Raw genomic sequence first — 24,186 nt, forward strand, 5'->3', positions numbered from 1 at the left:
ACAATTCAAGTATGGGAAGCAATCATAAAGTACTTATTTCCACTGCCTGATATATCAATCATTTTGTACTGATAATGCATGTGTATGCTCAAGACCCACAGAATTAGCATGCAATTCTTAGCAAATATTAAGACAGCCCAGCAGCAGTCAAAAAGCATGTCAACTCTAATACATTCTATTATGTTTAGGTTTTTGTAAAATTAAGTTAGTATGGGTACGCCTGCACGATCGGGTCAGGCTGTTGTATACTAACATGCTCAGAACAGTTTATATTCACTGACTCCTAGCTTACTTACTATACTGGTAGTCTTGAGGCTGGTTACCACTACACGGAATTCCTCTTTTCAGCTGATCCTGCAAAGGAATATGATACTGTCTAGCAATTGCTGACAAGCATTACTTGTTTACAGTTCTCTAAGCTTTGAGTAGACTAACTTAAGTTCAGATGTATTTAGCAAGGGCCTCTTCCCCCTAAATGGGAAAGCTAAAACAGCACAAGCACTGAAGAGTGAAAGATTTAAATACATCAGATGAAAAAGAATTCTAAGTTTCTCACATCAATTGGAAGGTTAGTACAGTTTTTATTCAACTTCTGTCTAAATCTTGCAATAACAACCAATGCATGTTAATTCAGAAACATATAGCTCATGTGCACACCCAAACACGTAGCATAATGGATCAATCATTTGTTTCTCAACTCTTTGAAGGTACCAGGAGTAACTATTCACATTCTACTCTTCCTCACTTTTAGCACGTAAGGGAGTCACTTGAGCCTTCCATTATTCTGCAAGCACGAGAGGAATTAAAGACAGAAAGAAGTCAGGAAAATAACGGAACAACCCAAGAGGTCTGAGAAATATCATGCCAGAACTGAGTCTTAATTCAAAATGAAGTCTGCCTGATGCTGTAACTCTTCAGCAATTTATTCAAAAATGCTATATTCGTGTCCAAATATTTTATCGAGTTTCAGAATTGCAATGGCACAAGCAGTTAAAGTAGGAGGCCTGCTTTTAGGAAGATGTACATATTAGCTATTGCATGAAGGCAGATGGAGTGCTTCTTCCCACTATATTTTATAAATACTAGCAATATTAAGAGTTGTTTTTACAAGGAAAATATTTTGTAACTCCAAATTTCATCAACCTAATCCTTTTAACAGTTCCTTGTTTCAAAACTGGTTTGTATTTTATAGAGGGTACACTTTCTCATTAAAAATATCTATATTTCAATATATTTCCTGTCTGATGATCTATATTAAGAAAAGCTAAATTTCAACGAGATTAAGCATAAAACAGCTAATCTCACGAGCCATATACTCATGTCACTTCAATACAAAGACTGTTTTACAAAATTAACAGATTGCTACAGATTACACAGCTTATTCTTACTACAACATAGACCAATTAGCTACTATGATAAATCTGATTTCCTGGTAATGCTGCTTAAAATTAAGACCAAAACAGCCTGTCTGGATAGAAGACCTAGCTTTCCAGGAAACAAGCTAGACTAAAAATTACATGTAAAATGTACTCATGTATTTAATGGAGATAACATTACTAAACAAGACATGTTATTTGCTATTTGTTCAGTTCCTTTATTGACTTTAAAATTCTGAAGTAGAGAAGACTTAACAAGTAGGAGAGAGAATTTACACAAGTAATCTTATGCACATGATGAATACCGTTCTTTCCCTGGGCTTCTTCAAATCTTCACAGATGTGTTCTGAGCACTAAGACAACTAATCACAATTGACAGATTTCAACTAACAGAAGTCATCAAACAGTCAAACGATGCAAAAAATCCAAATGGGGATGATGCCAGTATGCAAAGTGATACTAGTATATAGTGTCAAAATTGCTAAGGACTTCAAGAACTGGAAAAACTGCCAGTGGCAAGATGCTTCAAGTTAACGGGTGGTCAGAATACCATATACTATTTGCTAGTCTACAACTGCTCTGCCTCAGCGCTCAAAGAAAAGTTTACATGCAGGACATGCCACAGGCTTTGGAATCAGGCAATTCCAGTTTACTGTCATGGAGGGCAAAATTCCCAATTCTTTCAGAAAGAAGCTGTTAAAAACTTGCTTGATGATGGAATATAAAGTGATGCTTCCTGATACATAAAATTGAAGTTCAACAAAAAACACATCAGCATCTTCACTTGCGGCTTAGTCAATAATAAGTTGAAGTCTGCTTGAAAAAGACTGAGATCTAAACAGCCAGGTAAGCCCACAAAGCCACCTGTCCACAAGCACATAAGGACCGATTTACCCAAAAAAAAAAAAAAAAATCTTTCCGACAGTGCTGGAATGACACATCTGAAGCACTAAAGATTTTTGTTGCTATCAAATCAAGCTGTGTATTGGTTTGCGTTTACATTTCACTTCAGACTGAGATACAACAGAGAAAATACCCACAGACAGGTAATTCTGAAGACTCCCATAGCTAAACTTGGCTATTATTAAAAATACGTAAGCATTTCTGCTAAACTGAAGAGGCAGAAGCGGAAGTGCTCCGAGGAAATTTAGTTCTTTAAAGAACAAAGCAAGAGACTGTAGACAGGAAGATAAATTGAACATATTCATAATATCTTGTACATACAGTGAATTTACACCCCAATTTTGAGACAATAACCAGTGCCCTACAAGGGGAAATAGAACAAAATCAAAAGGACTTAGGTTTCAAGTTCCATGTAACGGTCAAGACTGAAAGAACATTAAATGACTGGCTGGTTTTGAACACTTCACAGTTTTGATTCAACCTTCCGTACTATTACCAAGCTCATCAGGTTAAGTGCACATTTTGTTAAGGAGAGACTAAAACAAAAGTAAAGATACCTATAAAAAACAAGCAGAAGAGGAAAAAGGGAACTGGTAGTATTGTACAAGCACACACAGAAGACCTGTGTAACATTTATAAACATAATGGGTCAAAAACGTACCGTTTTTGCACAGAGAACACTTATTCACACCAGAAATAGAATGCAGATATACAGACAGGATACACTGCACATCTGATCTTCTCCATAGTAAAATGTAATGAGATCCAGACAATCTAACAACAGTTATCAGATGTCTGCTATCCCAAGAGAAGTGACTTGTTTTCGTGATCTGTTCTAAGGTTCACTTTCAGAACCTAAGATACTCAGAAATGAACTACCTAAAGCTCACTAGAACAACTAACTTTTTCTCATTACCTACAAATGAGCTCTTTTAGTCCCCATGAATCAAGTGGCCATCTGAAATAAACTTCTTAAGAGTAACGGTGCTTTTACAACTCAGAAGTCCCCAGCTGTTGTACAGAAAGAGGATGTGTGCCCTCAGTCACACTTTATGCCCATGTAACTGCCTTATTCATGCTGTCGAAGTCCCCAGTTCCTCTTCTGGCAAAGTAAGGCTTCAGAAGATAACACAGCAACGAAACAGAAGCAAAACAAACACTTAACACACTTGAAATATTACAAATTGCAGTATTCCACTGGACATCTAGCTAACAGCAACTCAAAACACAATGAATTGGAAAAAACCCTAGATATAGTCTCCAGGAAGCCCCTACACACAAATTTGAATTTATTCTTTCTCTGTAATTACATTTTAAAATTTCTGCCTCTTGTTGTGTCTCGATTCACCCTCACTGCCCTCATGCTGCCTCTCATCTTCTGCACTGGAGCACCATTCTCTATTTCTCTAGTCTCCACACCACCTGAGTTGTCTCATCAAGTTGGAAAAAAGTGTTTCCAGCATCATCTTGTCCTCGCAGTGCACTTCAATTATGTTCAACCCAATCTCATTTTCAGAAGTCTTCATTATTCAGTCCTGTTGTGCATGCCACATTTAAAGCTGTGACCCTTTTCTGTCTGTCAAGCACAGCATATTCATTCATCCATCCATATAACTTATTCTACTAAATCTCTTAAAAATTTGAGCAAAGCAACTTCCCGTAACAAGGGTTGCTATCTTAAAGAACTACTACATTAGCCCCTCTGCAATTGTTGTTTCTTCGCTTAGGTCTGACAACGGATACCTAACTACCTAAGTTTTTGGTTTATTATAAAGCAAAAACCACCTTTTTCTTTTAACATCTTGTTCTCTGTCTGGCTTCACTCTATTGGTTAATTTCAGCCATGCAGGTTAGTACACCTGAATAACACATGATATAAGTTCCGGTTTGGATAAAGATCAAATATTCTGAAGTTGTATGAATTCTATGCTCGTTTACTACCTCAGCTTTGCCTTTTTCATTACAGTAGCTGTGTAGCAGCTCATATAGCCCACATATTTAGTAAACAGTGCAGGGTAAACAGCATGAAGTAGAGATGAATACTCCAATAAAATATTATTTTACTGATGCAGTTTCTGACCATTTCTAAAACCTACAGGGGTTGATAACACATGAAGTTCACAAAAAATATTAGCTATCAACGGTGCCAAGGATTGACATGTGACCCTGCTATCAGAATACAGTTGACCGTTAAGTGTGAGGAGTGGGGTGGAAGTTAGTATGGTACAGTTTTGAATACTACCACAGCTATAGAATATAGTACTGTTTAACACATTTTCTTCTACATTACCAGTATTTGTTCACGGGAGCCATGATAATACATTTTGCTGTGTACGTTCCAATAAGCACTGAGGCTGTCCAGGCACAAAAGCTGCACAGGAAAGAAAACAGTCAACAAATTCCATACTCAGTATTCAACCCATTCTATGAACTTAGCTTTCTGTTCATGTAAACAGAAAACAAATGAAAGCAGACCAGACAGCAAACCCACCATTAGCACTGAGAAGCAGTTAATCTTATAACACTACTTTGAAGTGAAAATTGAATTGCTAAGAAGCAAGCTCTTAAAGCACACAAGTTCACACACATCTGTTAAATACGACTCTGGATTGCAGGATCGAGGGTGCACAAAACCAACATTTGGCCTAATAAAGAAGCCAGGACGATTAAACCCTTCTCATATCCTTCCCAGAATTCCTTAGATCTTTGCATATTCATTTCAGCATGGGGTTGGGAAGCAGGGAGAACAGAGAGACTGCTTAGCTACAAGCATCCCAGTTACATCAGGCATACAAACTAGAGTACAAAATGGCAATTTGACAACCTACCTGAAATCATAGTTACCATGCAGACTTGCTGAATAACGCATTTAATGAGGGATCAGTGTTTGCATTTAAGGGAAATTATTTGAACCATGGGGTTTAAAGTTGTGCCTTACATAAAGCCAGTTATTTGTGCTCTAATTCTGTTTCAACATACAGCAAAATTAAGAAAAATAGAAGAATTCGCAAGCTATTTTTTCCAATTTTTATTTAGAACCCCAGCTTATTTCTCTCCAACATCAGCTCCTGTCTTCACTTGTGTAGGGGGAAAAAAAAAAACCACCCATTACCTTGTATATTATTTTTGCAGCTTCATTCAGAATAGAAGGTGTCCAGTTCTCATTTGTGGTCTAAAAGTTCAAAGTGATAAAAGTCATTCTGTGCATCTTATTTATCTCATTTGCAGTTTCATCCTACACTTTCAAGCACAGAATGCATCATTTTGGTGCTACCTGATTACACAAAACAGTTTTTCTAGACTGCATATGCACAAGTCAAAAATCAATATAGAATTTCTCAGTTTATTTTGATTTTCAACTCCTTATCCTACTCATAAAATCCTTAACATCTAATAAGAACAGGGGTTGGCTGAAAATTTCTCCCCTCATTTCTCAAAAGGCCTGGCAAAATACCACATTCTTCATCATCATAACATAATGTTTGCCCTAATTTATGTATTAGGCCTGGAAATAACTTGCCCTATGAAAGTAAACATATTCAGTTTTAAAGACTACTTGGGTCATAAGAACAAATCACTAGTCTCACAGCATGATGTTCCTCAATCACCTTCTCTTCTGCTTGCACAAATTTCGAGTGCTATTTGCATGAATAAAAGACTGCCTTCGCTTCCAGCTGCATGCATACTTTCATTACATCATCTTAACACATTATTTTTCCTTTCTCTCCTTTCCTACTCCAAAGGCAAGTAAATGGAAAACATAAGAACAAGCATGCATACACATTACCAGTAAACTAAGCTCGCCCAATGTCATTCCCAAGGAAATCGGACACTGTGGATCAGTGATCTACAAAAACAGAAAAATAACAGCTATTTATTTCTTTTGCTGCAAACAGAGACGTATCATTTCATTGAAGTTGACTGAAATCCTCAGCTGTTTTGAAGATCTTCCTCTGCTTAATTATTCTAGCGGAAGTATTCCTGGAACCCCCTAAGTTGGGCCAAAATTAATACAGCTGTAGCTTAAAGACTTAGGACTTCAATTCAAGCTGAAAATTTCCTTTTGGTTTCTATACTCTTCATACAGGAAAGAACTGAGAACTACAGAGTACCACATCTCAGTCAGTTGTATAATTTTATGACTTCCATTCCTCCCACCTTTTTAAATTTAGCGTCTCTGAAAACAGTCCCAAAATAGGTTTGAGAAATATTCTATATCCAATGCTTTTCATTTACTTTCAACTATCTCACCACAAATTGCTTTATCCTTTTCCTAAAGCAAGCTGGAAGCAGGTTAGAATAATACCAGTTTGGTTCATATAAACATTCTCATTTATCAGTTATGTATTTTCAACTATTTGCCTTCTGACTCATCTGCAACCCCACCAGTTTCTGCCATTCTGGACTGTACCCAGGACACTAAAAATTTCTGTCCATCAACTGCACACACTAACATGATAGGCAGCCACTATTCACATTGAGTGAGCATGCCACCACTGGACAAGGTGAAAGACAGAATACCTATTTCTCACATCCAAAATATTTCCGCCTCTCAGTCTTACATGGAGTACTTTATTCGAAGAGGTGCAGAAGAAACCACAGCAACTTTTTCAAGATGGCAGGTAACAGTTTCCCTCTATGAACTAGACAATCATGACTGCATTGGAGTTCAATTTATAATTAAGAGACTATGTTCCAGATACTTACATCATCTTCGTATTTAACATGAATGCCTGTGATTTTGACTTGTACATTTTTTATAACTTGCGTTGCAAGCTTTTCTAGGAAAGTATCTTTCTTCTCCTCCTTTGGTTTGTCTAAAAAGGTAATTTAAAAAAAGTCAGCATTCAGTGTAGTGGTTGCATTTTGAGTTAAACCACATCAACAGCTATATCAATGTAAATTTAACTTTTACTCTAACATAAATACTTGAAGTTTTCACTTACGAAGATTACACATTTGCATTTTTTTTCCTTTTCTGTACATCCATATTCTGAAGATGTGCTGTTAGCTGTGTGTGCACAACACAGCCATAAAAAAATTTATGTCTAAGTTTCAGTCAAAACAGTTTAGCTTACAGCAAGTTCTTGTTTAATATACTTCTCCCCACTCCTTCTACAGTAAAAGGTTCTCTCTTAAGAGGATTTTTTCAGCAATTCACTTGGGGCTTCAACAAGCAAACAGGTAAGACAGTGTAATTTATCACAAAACACCCATGAATAAGCAGGTGAAGATGTTACTTGCACAACAAGAGACCAGTCCATTAGAGCCTTTCATAAAGCACTGCCTGAGAAGGTTAAAAAGCTGGCATACCATAAGTGAAAACAAACAGCTACTCTGAAATGTTCCATTTCTTCCACACTGGACTTACACTGTGACCGTTTAAGCTGGGTCCGTATCAGACTTTGCCATGCCATGTAGCGATACTTGAACTTCTGCTGACCAAGATAGGGTAGCAGAAGTTGAACACCCACAAAAGACACGCATAAGCATGCTGAGGCAGAGGGGCATATTTACAATCCCTCATTATTTAATGACATAACTTTATTATTTCAGGCTAAGCGTGTTAACGTTTTACCTAAAATATGGCTAGATAACCTGCTTGTTCTCTAGCTACCTTTACAGGCTACCTTGGCCTGTTCAGTATCCACCTTACGACATGGCTATGCCAGTGAATGCCACTAATTAGCCTATCAAGCTTGTACCTTTTTGTTGGAAATGCTACAGATGGTTCAAGTTGAAGAAACAGTGATGGCTACCCAAGTAGAGAGAAAAAAAGGACTACAGGTTTTGACTAAGTTTAGGGCTGCCTCCAAGTTTGACTTCTCAGCTTACTTTAACTGTTTGTAACTTTTTTAACATGCAATGCACACTGAACACCAGATCTGTAACTTTATACATCTTGCTATAAAAATTAGGATTTTTTTTTAATCTATAAGAGATGTTCAGGAGATTCCTTTAAAAATGAAAATGCTTTGCTATTCGATGTGATATAACACTGTTTTAGTCAAGAGAGCATCTGATTTCAAGTAAAAGAAACTAGTCAAGAACTAAGAAGAAAACAAAAACATACCACTTTTATATGCAACACGCATATCCTCCTATTTATCACTTTTTCATAATTCACACTCCCTGTTAACAGAAACCAACACAATACCGATAGAAAAAAAGGGGCAGAAGTGCTTATCAAAGCTTCCTGATGTTCGAGTGCTAGCAGGCAACCCATTAACATTTTTCCAGCCAGATACAGCTACCAGCAGCAATACAACTTTGATACCTTTCAAAGTTTAACCAGGGTCCCCACTAAGTTTTTACTCCAATTACAAGCCTATGCTGCAGCTTCTTCTAAGATCACATACATAACAATACTACCATAGGGGATATGGCAACCCATTCTTAGTCACCTGCCAATACTGAAGATCCTCATGGTTTGGTACTTACGGACAATGATTGCCCTCTTGGGGACAAACACCCATTTCATTGCTGTCAAAATATCAGTCATAACACTATGCTACCTACTTAGAATCTAAAAGGTGCTGAAAAAAAATGTTTACTATATTGTCAGTATAGTATCAGATTTACTTTACATAGCTGTTACTGGAATATTACAAAAAATTAGATGAACAAGTATCCCTTCCACACACAGATTTTCCAACAGTGAAGTTGGAAAGTGCCACTAATCAGCCTACTAAAAGTGTAAATTTTTGTTGGAAATCCTACAGATAGCTCAAGATGAAGAAACAGGCACAGCTATCCAAGTAGAGAGAAACAAGGACTCTCTTCAGTCTTACTGGATCCAGAGAAAGAACCAGAAAATGGATCAACAGGAGAAAGAGCTCTCCAATTTATATCCTCTCAAACAGGAGAAAGAAATATCAGTAGATCTATATCCAAAACTAAGAAAAACTAACCCAAACAGAAAGAAAAAAAAAGTCTTTAATTAAAAGCCATAACTTTTACCCACCTTTTGAGTGATCATGACCTTTAAAGGGTCTCTTAAAACGCTTTTTATACTTTTTACGCTTACGTCCTTTTTCAGTGCAAGCAATTTTTTGGGAAAAGGATAAAATTCAAGTTAGTAAAACAGAAATGTAAGAAAGCATAAGAAAAGATGGAAGAAAGATTAGCTTGTCTTAAAGTAGAATGCCTTAGTAAGGTCTCATTAAAAGCTTTTAAAGAATTTCAGATCTGTTAAGAAAGCAATCTGCTACTTTTAACAGCACAGAGCCTTAATTTTCATGATTTACATATAGCTAAATTCACTTTCAGGGAAGCAACTGAAGCCTGGCGCTTTTTTTGGCTTTTTTTTTAAAAAAAAAAGTCATTTAAGTTCAAAGCCCAAGTAAACTAAGCAGCCAGTAAAAACTTTAGATTAAGTATCCAAATTTCTACGGGATCAATCATCCCGCCAATTGTAAGGTTTAACTCAACTTTCATATATTCCTTATGTAACATCTCAAGAGTTCAAGTCATTACAAATAATCACCAGGCTTCTCAGCAAATACATACCCAGACTTCAAGAGTGCATTGTATAACATAATTCCAGATCACTTATGTAAAAAAGAGAGCTAAAAACAGAGCGATGACTGCTTCTTAGAAACACTGGTGAACGAGTTTTTCTGTAATCCAAGTGTTTGGGGGGGGGGGGGGGGGGGGGGGAACCATAAAACATGGAAGTTTAAATCCAGAAGAGGCTTCTACCACACAAGGGCATAACTTACAAATTAAGATATACGAGATGTACATGGAAACCCAAAGAGCACTTTTCAATGGTTTTTACGCTAACCAACAGTATGGTATGAAAGCTATCTGGCAGAACAGTCCCAGCAACTGCAAAAAGGCATGCAAAAATTATGACTCTTTCAAAGCTTTATATGAAATTAAATTCTATTTTTACATGCTAATATGACCCATGCAATCACAACCATTTCATTAATTAAATTAACGCTCACATTTTCCCATATTTCTAAAGAAAAGCAGTTTGGTGAGCTGCATTATTCCTTTCCCCTGTCTAGTCATATAGGGGAAAAGAATTTAGCATTAGGGCTGCCTGTACTTAACTCTCAGAGGTTGTAGCATGAGAAAGGCAGCAAGCAGTAAAGCAAGAAGGAAGCAAGTGGAACAGTGTCTTTAACTCCAGGGAACAACTTTATTTTCATGTAATTTGCATGCTTGTTCAAACAAAGGAGGAGAAAGTGTCTGCCAAGATTTCAACCTGTCTTGCAGGTGAGGTGATCACCCTACAAATAACAAAAGGAAAAACTATGCCAAATACAAACAATGTTTTCTTTTGGATAGTTCCTTTTAACAATACAAGTAATCCTCTATAAATGGTATTTTAACACTTTCTTCACTTACTATTGCATTTGTAGCTCTCAGGCTTTCACTCCCATGTATAACAAAACTAAGGCAACATGATTTTTCTCTTGATTACCCACATTCGTTACTATGGAGAACCTAAATGTGTGATTTTAAATTCATTCTAAACCAATGGCACTCAGACAAAAGCCCACTAAGTAATTTTGGCTAAAAAAATCTGGTTCAAGAAGACAAAAATACAGCAGGTACAACATAGTAACAGCTCCTCTGAATTTCAGTGAAAACTGTTTCCTTGCGTAACTTGAGAGCAACTCAAATAAACAGAACCAGGGAAAAGCATGCTAAATGCCTTCAATCTGATACGACTTCTTTTGCCTGTCCATGGTTTCAGGACAGCCTGAACTTCCAGTATCTCAAGGCCAGATGCTTTAAGTTAAGGTAATTACCCTCTCTTCTCATAACATTTAAAGGCAGTGTTTTAAAACTACAGTAGAACATTGTCAGCATTTTATAACCTTCCTGAGCTTGACATGGCTGATGGAAATCTTTCTAAATGGTTTCTTAGTCTTGTTGAACAGCCACTCAATTAAGACAGGACTAGTATTTGCAAGTTTCCACTTGAATCCACAGTCATTGAAATGTTATTTCTAGAACCACCAATACGTGGTTGCTTACCAAACAAGTATTGTTTTCTTATTTCTACATTTGGCTGCTTTGGAGGGGGGAGGTTGTTTTTAAAAACGTAAGCTGTGTATCCATCATGCATGCGCTAAATGTAATCATGCATACCCACCAGGCTTGGTGTCCTTGTAAATCAGACTCTCCAACCCATACAAAGAATCTTGTGAATGAGTGCCTTGGTCCACATGGCAGCAAATAACCAAAAAAATGCATTTTATTTAGAAGAACGAAATTAGCTCCTCATTTAATGTTAAGTTTATGAAACTCACATGACATGCTAGTATTTCCACTACAGTATCTGAAAGCCAGAGTCACTTCAGAACATCCAGTTTCAAAGATTATCTACATAGGCAAATTACACAATTTGCATTTTACCTACAACCAGCAGAAGACAAGAGCTGCAAGCTTTGGTCTCCATACACAAGTTTTGATACCGACAGATTTTTATAGCTTAGAAAACAGAAAATAATTTTTTGTCAGTTTGTGTCAGCAGAACTTGTTGTCACTTCCTCATCACGCTACACTAACCACGCCGTGACATCACCATTCAGTGTTTGAATAGCACGTCTAAAGAAAATGTCCCCAGGACTGTTTATGCTAAGAGACTCTTAAAAAATGCAAGTATGAAATGCAGATTCTAAACATATTAACCTAAGTTGAGCACTAATCAGAAAAGCAAATACAGCTGAGAATTCATTGACCTGATATACTGAACAGAAAGTTATTGCCTAGATTTTCACCAGCTATTACGCACTCTTAAAACCTACAAAAAGAGCTGAATTTCTTACAAGTTTATAGTGCAGTAGAGCAACTTGGGGCCTACGACTATGGCATCGAGCAAAAGCAAGGGATCTCCTTGCAAGAGCAACACAAGTCCTCATGAGTAGAATATTCTAGTACAACACCAGAAACACAGCTTCCACTGAGATATGATCACAGAACCATAGAATATCTGAAGTTGGAAGTGAACCATAAGGATCACAATGCAGTATGACTGAGTGAATAACTGCAGTTTAAAATCTGAATATTCTTCTAGTTTTTCTTTCACAAGTCTCAAAGTTTAAAACTGCAAAACATGACTAAATCTAACTCTAGGTCTTTGTATAAAGAGTTGAGGTACTGAAGTATCTTTATATGATTTGGGGTTTTTTCTAAAGCCTTACAAATGCTGGATGTACTAAGCCTCTTCCAAAAAAGACAACTGTCACAGGTGCACAGGCTCCCTCTTAATTACATGAAGTTCCACAATTGGAATTCCTCAGCAGCGCTCATTAGGTTAAATTCTTCTTGCTATATTATCCCTTCATCTCATTGCTACTGGTGGAAAGAATAATGGTTGAAACACTGCTGCTTTACAGTATCTAAGTCCTACCTAACCAAAGTTAAACCTCTATGAACATTCTTTTGTCCCAGTATGAAGAACTGGCTGCAAAATCCATTCACTGAAGTTGTCCTAGCCCTCATAGAGTTTCTGGCATATTAAAGACAAGAAATAAAGCAAGGCTTCTTTCTTCACTGTGAACAGATTGCCAGATTGCCGTTTGAAGGAAACCACAAATGTACATCTCAAACTAGCAAAACAGGAACGAGGCAGTAGGGACTCCTGCAACTGAAAAATTAAATAAGCAAAGAGAATACAGTCAAACTATCTTTTCCAAGAGCTCTAAGCACCATTTCTTTTTCAGTAACTTTTCCAAAGCAAATGAATTGAAGCATTACAGAAATCCTAGAGACGCATCTTAAGAACCATTATACCACCCAACAGGTCTCACTTCAGAGAAAAGCTTCAGTAATAAGTTTTTCCTCTACCCTACGCAGTTATCTGCCATTGGTTCTGAGCTTGGTTTCTGTCCAAACAAGCCTGATTTATAACATAATCTTGTTAGAGATAATTGTTGTGACAAAAACAAGCAAACAAACAAAACCAACCACAAATCAGGTTAACCGGTCTGAAATGATCAGTTATTGTAACCTATAATTGAAACCTTAAACCTTACAATTTTTAATGACCTAGATCAAAATTTAAGTTTCCTATGTTTATGTTCAACTGTTTTCTTGTGTCATGAATTATTTCCTGCTCAAGAGAGTCTCATTTCCTAAACCAGTCAAAAACGCAGTACATGACAAAAGGACAGCAGAAATTGAAACGAAAGCATTATTGTTGAAGTAAAACTTTACAAACCTTACCAGTCTCCTTAAGTTTCCTTTAAGCAAAAAATAATCTGCCACATACACCTCTAAAACGCATTAGTAAACATCTATTACTAAAGTTCTAAAGAAAGATAACAACATTAGGCTCATGCAATGCAGTTTCTATCTTTTGTCGTGTTCCCCTAGAGCTCTAAGAAAAAAGAAAAAAAACACACAATTCCCATTTTCAATGGAAGCTGACTGGAAAAATCAATGATAAACATTTCTCACAAGCTTTAGAGGAAAAACACTTTTCAAAACACTGTATTAACATTTGCTAGACACTGGGAAAAAAAAACAACAAACAAAATTAAGTCAATCACAAAACTGGACTTTTCTTTCATAGCACAGTCTAAGTCCTCAAATTCCAGTGGAAGGTTGTATTTATTATTAACTTGGTACCTTTTTCTGCCGCTTTCTGCAAGGCCTCCTCAATTCTTGCCAGTTCCTTTTGTTTATTATCCTGCAAGTATTTTTCTTCCTTCTCTGCATCATATTTAATGCCTGTAAGCCAAGTTGGGACAGCTTTAATCCTAAATTTCAAGTTACATAAATGCACAATCAAGCAATGCACACTACATGCAACATTATGTTGCAGAACACCTTGCTTGAGATAAAGGCTATTCTAGGTTTAATTGCTGAAAGCTGCATTTGAAATTGTTGGTTTTAAACAGTAAGGCATAAAGGATCATACTGATGTTTAAGCATTACTTTATAGGAGAACCTTTTCATGGAAATTCAGATCCTTAAGTGTGGTCTGTGCAATACCATGCAGGTTGGTAAGTACTACTACACACACATTTGCCGCTCTAGAAACTTGCAAGTTTCCTTAATACACCAGAGATTCTGATTTCAGAGAATACTCATTAAGCTCTCTGATCCTCTTCCCTCTCCCTAAAACAGTTCTAATTGAATTACTACTTCCGATTGTTGTCAGTTAGAAGCAGATGAACTATATCATGTAAGAGCCGAAAGATCTAAACCATGCCAGAAAAATGGATTCAGGATAAGCACACTTCAGAGGAAATGGGGCTGTTGAATTGAACGTGGAATGGATTTCCATAAAAGCAACCGGTGCTGTTTTCTCCCACCCTTCTTCCACTAACTTGCCAGCATTTGTCTAGAAATTTCCCTGAGGGAACAGAATGTAAAAATGGCAGCTTACATGAACTACTTGCTACTATGTACTCAATTACACGGTACCCACAGATACTTTTCTGTTCCATTATTTAACTCTGTTGTTGAAGAGTTTACATACTTGCTCCAGGAACTATCAGAAGATACAAGCCCTCTAGAGTTGCAACAACTGCTTCGCCATAGAGATTCTTCCAAGGAATCTTCAGAGTAAGTTTATCTGAATAAAGCAGATACAATAACATCAAAACAAAAATCTACTTTGTGCTTAGTCCAAACATCTCAGGCATCGAAGAGCATCAGCCCTATATCTAGATGTCTCAAACACTTTAGGAGGTAAGGAGAAACCATATGGGCCTAAACATTTTATAAAGCGCTTGAAATGACAGAATACATGCAGAGAAAATTTAAGCCATAGAAATAAGAAGATGCAGTTTGAGTCAGAAGACTTCAGATCAAAACCTGAGATCACGACTGGAGTTCAATTCACTGGGATGAATGCAATTTCCCCAAGGAAGTAGGAGAAGAATTACAACACATGTTCACCTCCATCAAATGTTTCATGTGAAAAAGCAATGCTGATGGCCAGGGAAAGGAATTTTAAAGAACCCAAACATATCTAAGAGTTCCTAAACTGTGGCATGTTTACCAGTTTCAGGAATCTATCTTAAATTCTTCATATTCCTAATCTGTCCTTTAAAGAGCCACACATATTCTGCCTTATACTAAACAGCTCCCTTGATCATCCATGTATCTGGAAAGAACCTCTCAGACACGTTTTTCATACCAGTCTGTGAAGTCACACAAACAGGGTTTGTCAGGTAACGTTGTGATTTACCCAGGGCAGTCACATTAGACTTCTACACTAGTTTCAACAGTGACTACAATTACAGGGATCACTTCAGAAAGCTTGATAAAAGATATTCAGAGCCAGGATGGACCTTAAGGCCTGTATTAAAACTTCAATACTTACATTGAAACAAAAACTTACCTATCTGACCAACTTTTATTCTAAAAGGTACATCCAGTTCACTCTGTAAACAAAACAAAAAAGTATTAAACAGATCCATGTATTTTAAAGATAAGCAGGTTTATACAGCAAAATTGTTATCTTGAGTTCTGTTAAAGCTATTTTCCTACAACTGAAGCTCCAGAACATAAACAGTTCTCCACATGACAAAGATTTAATTATTTAGCAATACTCACGTGAACTCAGGAATCAATAAATATGGTTAGACTCGCATAAGGCCTTGAACTAAATAATTTACACATTTCTGGTCATTCTCTTCTACAAGTAGGACAATGTCTCGCTCCAAAGGCTATTAAAAACTAAAATTTTATCTATATACAAGAATTTAATTTTACATTTTCATTCACTTGCCACATAGGTCTTTTGTTTTTGATAAGAGTATTAGTACTTACAACCATATAAAAAGTCACTAACAATACTGAAAAGTTCTTTGCAAAATGCCTGCCAAACATCAAGAACAAGATACGCTCATCAAGATGAGGAACATGTGACAAGTGAACAAATATTAACATCAGTTAAAACCTCATTCAATATCTCTCATATATAACGTACAGCAAAAACAAAAATATAACCACAGGAATATCAAGAACATAAGAGTGACAAAGTAAAGAGGAAGTAGGAAAAAAAATACCTAAAAGGAAATATAGGAAATATAGGAAATATTAAAAAAATCAAGCTAAAACATCAAGATTCCAGAACCGTCTTCCACTTCAGTAATCTTTTCAAATAAGTTAACCACAATTCAACGACCTGAAGAGAAGTCTTCATCTCAACAATTATAAAAAGCAAACTCATTTTCCCAAATGAGACTGACATCAATCACTTCCCTCTTCCCATGTACTCTAGTACAAAACAAACTCGACCATCACTTTTTCAACAACTTAGAAACATTTAACAAGGCTGCTCCAAAAAAAAGAAATTTAATATCCAAATTAACATCTCTGCCAGATTTCCAGATTTTAAAAGCACTGTGAGCTGCAATTAGGAGCCTAACACCAACGAACTTTAAAGTGACTAAACTAGTGACAATATTTGTGTAGCTTGTTCTGTTTCAGCGTCTTGAAGAAACAACTGAAAAGCAAGAGCCACGGAATGTTTTAACCCTTTTCTGGTTGTAACTGCATAGTCCTAAAACTTTTCCCTATGCTTTAAATTCTTCCTGCTGACAACTGTTCTCTAGTACCTTCCAAATATTTCTTCATGCGGACTGCTGCATGTTAAAAACCTGGTCAATAAGCTTAACTGAAAGCATTATCAGTTTTTCTTTTTATTGAAATCTATCAGGAGAGAAAGAGAAAACAGACTCAATTAAAATAGTTTGATCTCCAAACTTTGTTTAACTTTGTTTTTAGTAGTAAAAACATATGTAAGAGGTTCATATAAATCGTGAGAGCTTCATAGAGCCAGGGGCAGTCATGTAGAAGTAGATACCAGGAACCAAATCCATCACATTTAATACTGCATTTATGACCCACAGCTGAATTCTAAAGGGCACCGGCTGAGTTTGGCCAGTGGAAAGGATGAGACCTTGAAAAATTAGTTTTCAGAATACTAAATTCTAGAGGTGAGGGGGGAGGAAATGAAGGAAAGGCTAGAAATTAAAGACTTTTTAAGGCTGCTGAGTAAAGACAACAGATTAACATAAACTAAAAAAACATGTGAACACTGGGGTTCGATATTAACATGAAAAAAGATGATTTCCTGAAAATACTTCAAGGAGAGTTGCCTGAGAAGGAACAGGCAACATCAGCTTTGAAGATTAAGAGCTGTGACCAACTGGATAGTGGATACAAATTCTCAAGTAAAGCAGCTCGGACTTCAAGCTTTTTCATGGTAATGACTCTAATAATATAAGGTAAGAAACATGTAACAGGTTGCTGAAGAGCTTAGATCATAGTTTGTCATCAGTCATTTTTCATTATGATGGAAAAATGATAAAGCTGAAGAAATCCATCAGAAAGAATTCATTACTATCACTACTACAAATTTTTAACAAAGTAAAAAAGGAACATTGATAGCAACTGCCCCGTTATACTTCTGTACTTTAATAGCTGGAGTCACACAAAACAAAACAACAGCCTTAAAAGATAAAAGTACCTATTTCACAGAATGACATTTCAGCACTTTCTGTCAGCAAACTATCTCTAACGTACCAGGGGAAAAAAAAAATCATTACATTTTCAAAGTGCCTGAGAATTCATTTGCAAAATAATTTTGTACAGTTTTATTTTAGAAATCTTACGCCACTATTAAATTCACTTTGCATGAGCTGAAACCTAAATTCTGACTGAGGTCTGACAAACTTTCATTTTAATGAAATGCTCTTTTACTATAACTAAGGAAAAAAAAAAATTCAGCTCAGCAATCATAACACTAGAAGTAACTATTTGCTTGTCTCCCTTTTCCTAAGGACTTTCTTTTCTTACATTGGTGAGGCACTGGAACAGGTTGCCGAGAGAAGTTGTAGATGCCCCATTCCTGGCAGTGTTCAAGGCCAGGTTGGATGAGGCTTTGAGCAACCTGGTGTAGTGGAGGGTTTCCCTGCCCACGGCAGGGGGGTTGGAACTAGATGATCTTTGAGGTCCCTTCCAACCCAAACCACGCCATGATTCTATGATTCCATGATTAGAAAAGTACCATGTCTATATACAGAAATTAAAAGCTAGTTATTTTCTGGTGGAAAACCTTAAGAGGAAAACAAAAACAATCCAGGCAGCAGCAGAGAGGTAAACTAGAAAAGAAGTTGAACCATATCAGATTCCATTAATTCCTTCTTTTTCAAGAAGGTGGGATCGGGTTACAGCTATCTTCTCATAAGTTATTTTTCTCTTCCAAAGGAGCACATTTACCTTTTCACCCATAGCTTCTTTTCCTTCTATTCCAGTAACATGAGCAAAATTAGAAGCAGTTAACCAAGGACTTACTCCCAATACAGAAGGCACACTGTGTAGCTTGAGACTACAGTAAGTAACATTTTACCCTATGACTTAGGCTTTACATCCATAAAAGTAATTTTAAAATTATTGGAATACTTACTAATGCATTCTCCTTTATCTGTAAGTTGTCAAGTGCCACATTACCTATTTAGAAGAAAAAGAGAAGTACAGAGTAAGTGACCTGAACTATTATGTAAGTTAGAACAAGGAACACAACTACAACCCTCCCAAGTACATGATGATAAAAATCTGAAAAACTTACTCCAGTTACAAATTAGACATTTATTGTGCTATTCTGTAAGAGTCATTAAACACTGATTATTCAGACAAAATTTTACAGTGGAAGAAATTACAGAAATAACACCAGCTTAGACATCTGAATGTTTCTACTCTATTAAATACACCTGCAATAATAGGAAATCTTTCTTATTACTCGCTTTGTTGTGATTGAGAATTACAGCTCTAAACAAGGTAAGGCAGACTAGGAAAATTGTATCTTGTCTTTGATGATTTTGCACAACAGAAAAAACATGAATCACAGAGCCACAAAAAGACATGCCTACTTTCACAAACACATTAACTTTTCCTGACACAGGCAACATAAAAGGATTTCCAAAGGGAACGCTGGCACACAGGATTATACCTGAGGCAAGCACATATAACGTACTGCTCAGTGCTCTAATGTCAGATTCCTTAGAGCTATGCTCCATTTTTAATATGGGTATTAGTAATTTATGAATGTTAAAATATTTACTACCATTGCAAGAGCAAAATCAAGATGACAAGCAAAGTCCCGTCCCTTATGTACGGAAGGCTTCTAAAACAGCCAGCCTTCTCGAGACAGCACTTCCACTGTTCGGTTTGTTTGGGTTTTTTTGCATGCCTACAGGGTAGCAAACGAAATGTTCGCTACCTTCACCGAGAACAGCTACTCCACCTTATCGCACCACCATGTCAGTTTAATACACGTTATTTACACCCATAACTTCGAGGTGAAAGGCACGGCTCCCCAGGGACCCCGCCAGCCGCACTGCAGCCACGTCCTCCCGCCCCCCGGGCCACCACACCGCGCGCCGCGCCGCTGGCAGACCCAGCAGAGCACTCGTGCTTCTGCCCAGCGTGCTTTCGAGAGCGGGGGCGGGGGGGGAAAGGTATTTTCTTTTCTCGCGGATGGTTTCCCGCCGGAGAGCGCTCTGAGGCCAGCGACGCGCACCCACGCCTCGCCTCAGCCTCCCGGAGCAACTGCCCCAGGGAGGTGCTCGGGCCCCCGCGCCCCGGCCCCGCCTGGTGTGCGGGGAGACCCGCGCTTTGCTCCTTCTCCTGCCGCTGCAACTGCGCGGGGGCCTCGTCCCGGCTCCCCTCACGGGCAGCCCCTCACCTCACGGCGAGGCAGCCGGAGCCGCCGCCCGCGCGAGGGCGCCGCCACGGCGGGGAGCCGGAGCCTCAGCCCCACCGCAGCCCGGCCCGGCCCGACCGGCAGCCCGCCGCTCACGGGGACAGAGGGAGGGAGGAAGAGGGAATGACAGGCCGACGGACGCCGAGCGGCTGGCGGTCCGTCACCGGGGAGGAGGCGGGTCCGCGGCCCCAGACGGACTGACCACCCCTCGCGGGGTACGGCGGCACACAGGCCGACCGCCGGGGAGCGGTGTGGGTCGGCGGCCACAGACTGACCGACTGTCCCTCACGGAGGGCCGCGGCTCTGCAGCTCGCCCTCTCCTCACGAAGGGCCGCAAACCCGCAAACCGACCGCCCCTCCGCGGGGACAGCGGCGCCACAGTCCGCCATCCCCTCACGGGGACACCGCGACCAACGAGACCCGCTCCCCGCCGCGGCGCGAGGAAGCGCCGGCCCCCGGTGACAGCGGCGGCCCTGCGGTGCCGCGCAGGCAGGGCGGGAGCTCCTTACCCCCCCATATGCCCAGCTTGAGCTGAGACTTGTTCAGGTTCTCCACATAGTCGCCCAGGAAGCGGTTCAGCAAATCCGCCACCACCGACTCCAGCACCATGGCGGAGGCGGGCCCCGCCGCACGCCAGTCGCGGCCGAACGGGAGGGGAGGAGGGGAGGGGGCGGTGGGGCGGCGTAAATCAGCGCCGGGCGCGTCCCCGGCAGTCAGGTGACGCGGCGGGGGGGCGGGGCTCTGCGCCCGGCGGGGCCGCGCGAAGCTGCGCCCGGGCCCGCGCAGAGGGAACGGGGCCGGCGCGGCGCCGCGCCCCGCGGGGGAGGGCTGGGAGCCGCTGCGCCGCGGCCCCTGGGCACGGACTGACCCGCGGGCGCGCGTCCCGAGCCGAGGAGCGGGGTAGGGGGGCCCTGCGCTGGCGGAGCCCGCGGCGCCTCAGAGCCGCGGTGGCACACGGGCGGCTGTGGGAGGAGGGACCGGCGCCGCGGCGGGCGGCGCCTCCGCCGGGGTGCGGCCGCAGCCGGGGTTACCCCGGCTCCTCGCGGGGCGAAGCGACTGCCGTATGCTCAAGCGCAGCCGCGGCAACCTTCCTGCCGGTTACCGGCACCCTCGGCGGCGGGAACGGCACGCGGGTTTGACTGGAGGCTGGCGGGGCGGGGCGCGGCCGGCAGCTCTCGGGGCCCCCTCGGGCGATTCCCGCCGGCAGCCGTGTTTACACCTGAGGTGCAGCCTGTCGGCTTGTGCTCCGGTGCTGTAGAGCCGTCTTTCCTCTTCAGCTCTTTGTTTGGGATGTGTGCGCGAGCCGCACGCAGCCGCCAGGATGAGCACCTGTTGGCGGCCGCCTCAGCTGGGATGAGGTGGAACCGGGCTTGTGCTTACGGTTCGTAAACAAACTGTCTTTGCTGCTAATCTAGCCGGAAACAAAGGGAACACAAGTTAAAATGTCGATCGTATAAAACCCGGGTTTTTTAGAGTTAATAGCACTGCAGAGGAGGTAGATTAGAGCATGTGGTGAACCTGCAGGTAGCGATGTCAACACTGGAACAAGTTTTTAAATCTCAGGGGGACTAATCTCAAACGGGTTATGTAAAGTCGTTCTGAAGTAATAGGAGCTCCATTATTCATGGAAGAACAGCACTTTGAAGCTCAAAATGGCGCATTCAGTCTAAAAATGTGTTTCAGAGAAAGGAAGTTAATATTAGCAATAGGATTCAACTCAAAAATAGATGAAAACACATCAAGACCACATGAACGTGATCAGACTGTTCACAGGGTGAGGCAAATGCTGCTTAAAACAGCACACAAATAATATTGTGGAGCTTAGTGCAAGAAGACGTTACAAAACCACAAATAGTTTAAGGAAAAGATTTAAGGAAACTGATAAAGGAAATATCCATCAGTGACTCTTACTCCTCTGGTTCTGTTACAGCCTGTGTTTCAGGCTGGCAAGCTCCCTCTTGCTGTAGCTGAGGTAAATCCAAAGAGCTCCGCTTGGATCTATTTTGGCATTATTTGTGTAGCGGGCACCTACAGGAGATCATCCCTCATTCAAATAATGATGTGTCAAATGCATTTTTAGTCTGTTCAGTACATGATAAACCATGCAGTCCAGTCTGGAACGTGCAAGCAGCACAAGAAGATTTATTATTTAGCACCTCTTTTCACGATGTAAGAGACAAATGCCACAGCTACACCCCATTACTGCACGTGTACGCCTACCTTTCCTGCAAGCATTTTTAACATCAAAGATTCAATGCATAAATCAGACCCTTATGCCACAGAGATCAAAATTCAGGTCTGCAGTGGCTGTTAAACATGATGGTCTGGCTGCAGGTTTCACTAGGGAAGTCACTGAATGCTGGAGAAGCACAGAAGTGCTAGGAAGGTTCATCCTGGAAATTCTCTCCAGCCACTAGTAATGGCTACGATGTATCAATACACGATGGAAGCCTTTTCTCTCCCAAGTACTGTGGCAGTTGTTGCACAAGCGCTGTCACATGCTTTATAAAGTGTCACAGCTTTGCTCAAAATCATCTGAGCATGGTGTGTTTTAGCCCTTTTGCAAAACTGGTCTTTGCCTGAATGCGAATAATTTGATTTTATGTTGAGTTGTTGGTGCCGTTTTTGTTCTTTATGGGAACTATAGCTGTGGCAACGCAGAGGTGATTTCAGGAACATAAGTCTGTCTCAGTACCTTCAAACTAAACACATTATGATTCTGACATGATTAACAGATGAGATTACACTACAGGTTTTTTGTTCATGGATGGTGTTAAAACAATCTAAAACTATGGAAGAATGAGGCATGCTTTAAATGATTTTAAATAAAACTATACAAAAAACCAGCATTGACTAGAACCTCTCTAGTAAGTCAAGTTAGGCAGGGAAGGGGTAGAAGAGAATGGTGAATGCCAGGTACCAACCCACACAACTACTGTGTGACTGCAGAATTCAGCATACCAAGGAGTAATGCCAGGTGGTTTCCTGGAACACAGGAGTCGTTTGTTGCCAACTGAGCACACTTTTGCCCCAATAAATAGGAATAATGTAATAAGAAGAGACTAGCTATTATGAAAAGTTTTAACAGTTTTAAGTCAGAGCTGAAAACCAAAATTATGGACCCAAAACTCTTTATTTCTCATCTCACAGCAAGAATGGTCAGCCTCCAGAGGCCCCTACAGTTATGTGTATCTCTGCAGCTAAGGTGTCTACATATCCATGTATCTTATGTATATTGTAGCTAGTGATTTAGCATAATGTTTGTCACAGACACACTTACATTGCAAGGTTTATTTCTTTCCATTGTAAGAGGTTGCACTGAATCCTAGGATGAAACAACTGTCTTACAGAAGTGTTTCTTGCAACACCTGAGCAACATAGCATTAATTTTGTGGAATAAGTGCTTTCATACCATCTTTACTTGTTTTCCAAAGTCAAATTAATTCCTGACTGTTTTTTTAACCTTAAATGACATGTTAATACAATTTATCTGCCATAATACCTTAAAAGTTCTTTACCACTGAATTGTTTTCTGCATATCCTAATGTTGGAAGTAGAGGAGAGAGTTATTGTCAAAAATTACTGTATTCTCATTTTATGTTCTATTTAGCTTCAGATAGGAAGATAAATTGCTAATTAGGTAAACTATAGAAACTACAGCAAATTACAATTTATATTTTACTTATTTGTTTATTTCTTTTGTGCAGTGTTGGCTGCTCAAAGCCATTCCTATCATAGGGAAGTGGCAATGCAAGAAAGCATGACAGGAAATTGTGAATAGAGCTCCCGCTGCCATTCTGTTAGGTAACAAACTTTCATTTGTGATTTTTTTTAATGAAGTTTTGTAAGACTTTAGCTTCTTATGCTTTTGTATATACAAACCACAGCTGCATAACTAAGGTTTGAGCAAAAACGCTGGCTAATCAATGGCAGCTCATGCTCTTAGTGTGTGTAAATATAAGAACAATTGTGCAGATCCATGTCATTAAATGTTCTCTATAACAATCATACTATTTAGCCAGGATAATATATCTGTTTTCTACTTTGCTTTCCATAACGGTCATAACAATTTCTGCACAGCAAAAAAAAAAAAAAAAAAAATCAACAAAGTTAATCACAACTATAAATGGTGTTGAAAAAATTAAGAAAATAGATTGTATGTGGTTAAATAATTTCCTAATTGACTAAAGTGTGTACCTAACAAACTTGAAGGACTGTGTG

General features: G+C 39.5%; 1 protein-coding gene across 4 annotated transcripts in view; it reads right to left on the bottom strand.

Moving 5' to 3' along the window:
• Positions 1-20,578, bottom strand: part of VPS13C (vacuolar protein sorting 13 homolog C) — a 98,671-nt gene extending 78,093 nt beyond the window's left edge. For 2 of the 4 annotated variants that reach the window (XM_086620304.1, XM_086620305.1), the window contains exons 1-12: positions 20,475-20,578; positions 18,670-18,713; positions 15,595-15,637; positions 14,728-14,823; positions 13,872-13,973; positions 11,392-11,454; positions 9,244-9,309; positions 6,987-7,096; positions 6,067-6,126; positions 5,392-5,451; positions 4,570-4,650; positions 297-354 (exon numbers count right to left, since the gene is read on the bottom strand). In XM_086620304.1, the coding sequence (XP_086476430.1) occupies positions 297-354; positions 4,570-4,650; positions 5,392-5,451; positions 6,067-6,126; positions 6,987-7,096; positions 9,244-9,309; positions 11,392-11,454; positions 13,872-13,973; positions 14,728-14,823; positions 15,595-15,637; positions 18,670-18,713; positions 20,475-20,574 (883 nt within the window). In that variant the 5' untranslated portion in view covers positions 20,575-20,578. The remainder of the gene's footprint in view (positions 1-296; positions 355-4,569; positions 4,651-5,391; positions 5,452-6,066; positions 6,127-6,986; positions 7,097-9,243; positions 9,310-11,391; positions 11,455-13,871; positions 13,974-14,727; positions 14,824-15,594; positions 15,638-18,669; positions 18,714-20,474) is intronic. The other 2 variants (XM_086620306.1, XM_086620307.1) reach the window with 1 other exon arrangement.
• Positions 20,579-24,186: the final 3,608 nt, after the last annotated feature.

This window comes from Tauraco erythrolophus, chromosome 14 (genome assembly GCF_009769465.1).
Source record: "Tauraco erythrolophus isolate bTauEry1 chromosome 14, bTauEry1.pri, whole genome shotgun sequence".
NCBI lineage: Eukaryota > Metazoa > Chordata > Aves > Musophagiformes > Musophagidae > Tauraco > Tauraco erythrolophus.